General features: G+C 44.2%; 1 protein-coding gene across 1 annotated transcript; it reads right to left on the reverse strand.

The window, feature by feature from the left end:
• Positions 1 to 19: 19 nt before the first annotated feature.
• LOC121965139 (CLIP-associating protein 1-A-like) lies at positions 20 to 1,340 on the reverse strand (the record flags this gene model as incomplete). Its single annotated transcript, XM_042515300.1, has 5 exons — positions 1,224 to 1,340; positions 629 to 721; positions 393 to 538; positions 177 to 312; positions 20 to 90 (listed from the first exon to the last, which is right to left on the reverse strand). Coding segments are annotated over exons 1-5 (563 nt in total), but the record flags the coding sequence as incomplete, so codon positions are not given.
• Positions 1,341 to 1,574: the final 234 nt, after the last annotated feature.

A 1,574-nucleotide genomic window follows, 5' to 3' on the forward strand; every position in this document is an offset into this window, starting at 1 on the left:
AAAACAAACTATCTCTCACCTCCTGACAGCCACAGATTTGGAGGTACAGTTGCTGGTGATGATGGGGATGAGGCGCGGGTAGTGCGTGTGCTGCAAAACAAAAGACACAGCAGTGAATAAATCTTCCTCACAGCTCCGGCGGTATCCGACGCGGTCTCAGTTACGCTGCCACGTACTCTGAGGATGAGGCGGATGGCGGCCATGCCGGAGGTGGCCATGACTTTGGCACTGTTGGGGACCAGGTTGAGGAGGATCGGCATGATGGCCTCCGCGGCGTGGTCGAAGCGGCTGCCGAGCACCGACGACAGGTGGCTGGAGACAGCGGAGCAGACAGGTAAAAAAACAGTTTACGATGAAAGTGTTTTTATTTAAGGCGAGGGTCGCAGTCTCACCCCAGAGTGATGCAGGCCTCTCTCACCACCTGAGAGCGCAGGTCCTTCGCCGACAGCTTGAACGCCGCCTCCATGAGCCGCAGCTGCTGCGGAAAACCGTCGAACTCCGCGGCGCCGGCCAGCAGCAGCGAGCGCACCTTCTTCAGCTGCACGAGACGAGGAGAGGAAACAGATCAACGACAAGACGTTTTCACCTCACCGATGGTCAGAGTGAGACGCAGACAGAGACGCCTTACGGCCGCCACTCGCAGCTCCCAGTCCCGCTTATCGTCCGACAGCACGTCCCGGATCTTCGTCATGGCCTCCTCCACCTCCCTGTTGGAGTAGATCTGGTGGAGAGCGGGACAGACACGAGGACGGAGGACAGGAAGGCGAAATTCACACCAATGGCAAAAACACTATGAGCAGTACTTCAGACTCTTGAGGAGGACTTGAGGCGGTTTGTTTCTCCGTTTAAAGGGGAGGAAAACGACGACGGAGTTTGAGGGCCACATTAAGGAAAAAATAAAAACTGAAACTTTGAGTTTAAAGTCATAGTTTTACAAGAAAAAAGTCGTAATTTTACCAGAAAAAAGTCATAATTTTATGAGAATAAAGTCATAATTTTACCTGAAAGGGGACATTACATTACGGAAATAAACATACTAACTACGAAATATGATACAATTTAGAAATAAGCAGACAAGAAAAATCTGAATACAAAACAACTCATAATCTAATTCTCTTTGATGTGCTTAAAAATGGAAATGGGAAATTAAAATAGATATGGAAAGCTTGAATTTGATATTTATTTGTCTTTAAAACGGTTAAAGCAAAAACAAGTCTCCGTACCTGCACTGTGGGGACGTCCTCAAAGGCCTGGATGAAGTCCTCCTCGTCCACAGCTCCGGCACCAGAGCCGTCCCTCCCTGCAGACGGTGAATATTTATAAAATAAATACAAGTTCATTTGTAGACAAACTTAGTCTGGACTCTTTATTATTATTCCATTCATACAAATATAACATTATACAAACATTTTTTTAAAAAAAATAAAGTGAAAAAAGACTGAAAAAATAAAATTAAAAGAAGAAAATCTGGATAGAATATAACAAATTATAAAACAGTAAATACAAAAATTATTATTTTATACAAAAAAACATAAATAAAAGAAATTGATGAAAAAACAAATAAAATATAAATT

Source organism: Plectropomus leopardus, unplaced genomic scaffold, assembly GCF_008729295.1.
Source record: "Plectropomus leopardus isolate mb unplaced genomic scaffold, YSFRI_Pleo_2.0 unplaced_scaffold18757, whole genome shotgun sequence".
Classification (NCBI taxonomy): Eukaryota; Metazoa; Chordata; class Actinopteri; order Perciformes; family Serranidae; genus Plectropomus; species Plectropomus leopardus.